This window comes from Silene latifolia, chromosome 8, assembly GCF_048544455.1.
Source record: "Silene latifolia isolate original U9 population chromosome 8, ASM4854445v1, whole genome shotgun sequence".
In the NCBI taxonomy this organism is placed as follows: domain Eukaryota; kingdom Viridiplantae; phylum Streptophyta; class Magnoliopsida; order Caryophyllales; family Caryophyllaceae; genus Silene; species Silene latifolia.
The window spans coordinates 110680747-110684197 of NC_133533.1; the positions used below are offsets into that span (position 1 = coordinate 110680747).

General features: G+C 41.2%; 1 protein-coding gene across 1 annotated transcript; it reads left to right on the forward strand.

Moving 5' to 3' along the window:
• Positions 1-583: 583 nt before the first annotated feature.
• LOC141595746 (uncharacterized) lies at positions 584-2835 on the forward strand. The gene is made up of 3 exons (XM_074415712.1): positions 584-623; positions 710-973; positions 1547-2835. Exons 1-3 carry the CDS (start codon positions 584-586, stop codon positions 2833-2835), a joined length of 1593 nt encoding a protein of 530 aa, XP_074271813.1.
• The last annotated feature ends 616 nt before the right edge of the window (positions 2836-3451 follow it).

A 3451-nucleotide genomic window follows, 5' to 3' on the forward strand; every position in this document is an offset into this window, starting at 1 on the left:
TGAAATAGGTCAATTTATGGAATAAATTTCAAGCGGGTAGAGAGGCAGTAATGGAGGTCTAAAAACAGGAGAGGAGAGAAAATTTAAACTGAAAAATATTGCGGTATCCATTGCATTTACAAGGGGAAGAAGATGAACATATAAAAAAGTGGGTCCCGACTATCATATTACCTGCTACTACATGTTAAAATGAGAGCAATTCTATTAAAAGGGAAGAGCTGGATTAGTGTGTTATATACTACTTATATTCCCAGTTAATTTAAAGCACATAGTATTTTGAGAATGACCCTATATAATACTTCCTCCATTCAACTCCACTCTACCATCTTTCCTTTTTCATCCATTCAACTCCACTCTACCTATTTCCTAAAAAGGAATGACAAATGACCATTTTATCCTCATACCCATTACTTATTTACAATATTTGCCACTCATACCTCACTACTTCTACATTAAAGTCCACCCTTTTCCACTCATACCCCACTTAATTACATTATACCCCATTATTTATATACAATATTTTCCACCCAACCCCACCCTTCTTAATATTTGTGCAAAATACAAATAGGTAAAGTGGAGTTGAATGGAGGAAGTATTTGTGGATAATGTCACATTTGCATACGGTATTGCTCTTTCACATACGCATTTTACTGTTTCACATACGTATTTTATTCATTTGACCCTCTCATTTTCACAATCAATTTTCCAGTCACACCTTTTCCTTGCAGTACATTAACAACAAAAATACTTACCACCATTAATCCTCAGAGTAATACTGGATTCTTTAAAGGGGAAGGGGGACTTAGGCAAGGTGACCCCTTGTCTCCTTACCTGTTTGTGCTTGCTATGAAGATTCTCTCTCGCTACCTCAGAGTTCTTTGTGATAAGCCACATGTAACTTACCACCCAAAGTGTGCTAGAGTGAAGCTTAACCACCTTATATTTGCAGACGATCTTATGATCTTTGTGAGAGGTGATGTGTAGGGATGTCAATTTCACCCGCATCCATCAAAACCCGATCCACCCGATCCTAAAAGATGGATGAAAATCCGACTTAAATGGATGATGGATGGATGACGGATGAAACGGATGATAGATGACGGATGGGTTGGATGAAGAAATTCCACCCGCCATCCACCCGACATCCATCCATCACCCGATTTTATTACGTTTTATTTATTTTTTTTACATATAACACATTATTAAGATATAAAATATTTAAATTTTAATATTTGTCTACTCTCAATATAGATATTTTTGTGAACCTAACCATTAGAAAGTTAAACTAAATAATTATCTAACTTTATTTTTGTAGAGAAAAAAAAAATCATCATTTTTTTAAACTTGAAATATATAAATACACAACACCCGTTTATCACCCGATCCACCCGTTTCATCCATGGATGATGGATGGATGGATGACGGATGATATGTTTCACGGATGACGGACGGGTTGGATGAGATTTTAAAAGGACGGATGGATGACGGATGAGGCTTCACCCGACCCGAACCCGATCCATTGACATCCCTAGTGATGTGCCATCAGTTCAGGCTGTTGCTAACGCACTTCAGTTTTTTGGTTCCATTTCTGGATTAGAACCAAATAATGAGAAAACTGATATTTACTTTGGGGGTGTATCTGATAACATTGAATTGAGGATTAAGAATCTCACTGGGTATTCTGAGGGGACTTTTCCTTTTAAGTACCTTGGCTTACCTTTACATGACAGTCACCTTCATGGTCATATGTACGATGCTCTGTTAAGTAAAATCCATCAGTGTATTACCCATTGGACCACAAAACTCCTCTCTTATGCTGGCAGACTTCAACTTTTAAATTCTGTTCTTTTTGGGCTTGAGGGCTACTGGTGTAATACTCTTTTGTTGCCTGCTGGTTTATTAAAAACCCTGAATAAGCTATGCAGGAACTATCTCTGGAATTCGCAGGAAGGTCGGCATCGTCTGTATATGAAAAGTTGGCTAGCCTGCTGCTGCCCTAGGGATGAAGGAGGTGTTAACATAAAGGAAGTCCTCTCTTGGAATAGAGCAAACCTTTGCAAATGGCTCTGGCATATATTATCTAACAATGCTTCTGTCTGGGCTACTTGGCATACTGTTTATAATCTCAAAATGCACACCATTTGGACCGCTGAGAAAAGTGCTCATCACTCGAGAGCCGGAGAGCCTTATTGCACACCGAGAGATCACCTCCTACATTTCTTTGGTACTGCTGCACATGCTACTTCTAGACTTCTCAGTTGTGTGGATTCTCAGGGCCATTTCAGGGTTGCCAAAATGTATGAGCTGCTACGGACTAAATTCCCCAAGGTGCACTGGACTAATGTTGTTTGGGATAGTGCTGTTATTCCCAAACACAGCTTTATTACTGCTCTTGCTGCCCAAGCAAAGCTTACTACTGTGGATTGCATCATTAAAAGGGGATTGTGTTGGGTAAATTGGTGCATTCTCTGCCGTGCAGCCAGTGAGACCCACACCCATCTATTTTTCAACTGTGTTTTCTCTAGGGACTTATGGTGCAGCATGCCCACTTGGATGAGACTTCCTAGTCGAAGCATGAACCTGAGACAAGAGCTTAGCTTGTCCAATGCGAGGTATGCTAGGAAACATTGGAAAATGCGGTGGTTTCGCTGTTGCCTTAATGCTACTACGTATGCTATTTGGCAAGAACGGAATACTCGTTTGTTTACTGGCAAGGAGTCTTCCCCACATGCTTTAGTTAGAAATCTTCAACTTAGCATAGTGGTTAAAGTGCTTGATATGAATAGATCTGTTACTGATGAGATGCTTGATCATCTCAATGTTATTTATGTTTAACTTGGCTACTCTTTGTAAGAAACTCTTCCTATTTTTTTCCCCACTGTGGATGAATAAAGATAGGATGTACCTTTCTTGCAAAAAAAAATACTTACCACCAATAACCCGACCACAATTTACCACTCTGTTGACCCTACCAAAACACCCTACCCAGCCGGCCAAACTCCGGCTACCACTATCGGCCGCAAATATGTCTAGCGGTTGCCCATCTTCGACCGCCAATCGTTGAAAAGCCTATGCATATGCACACAACACACTACCCCTTCACGCACAATCCTCGCCACCTTCGTCTCCCTGGCGAACACCCTCACTCTCCGTGTGAAGCCGTCCATGTCGTCACCTAGAGCTGGTAAGTCTGACCCGACCCGAACCCGAGCAAACCCGACCCGAACCGACCCAAGAATATTGCAACCCGAAACCGAAACCGACCCGACCCGATGATGACCCGTAACCCGACATGACCCGATGACCAGTTACCCGACCCGATGACGAACTGTAATCCAACTTGACCCGATGATCAGTGACCCGAACATGACCCAGACCCGACCCGATATTGACCCAACCCGATACTAACCCGATTAAATTGATGAACCGACAATTATTAAGCTTAATATTG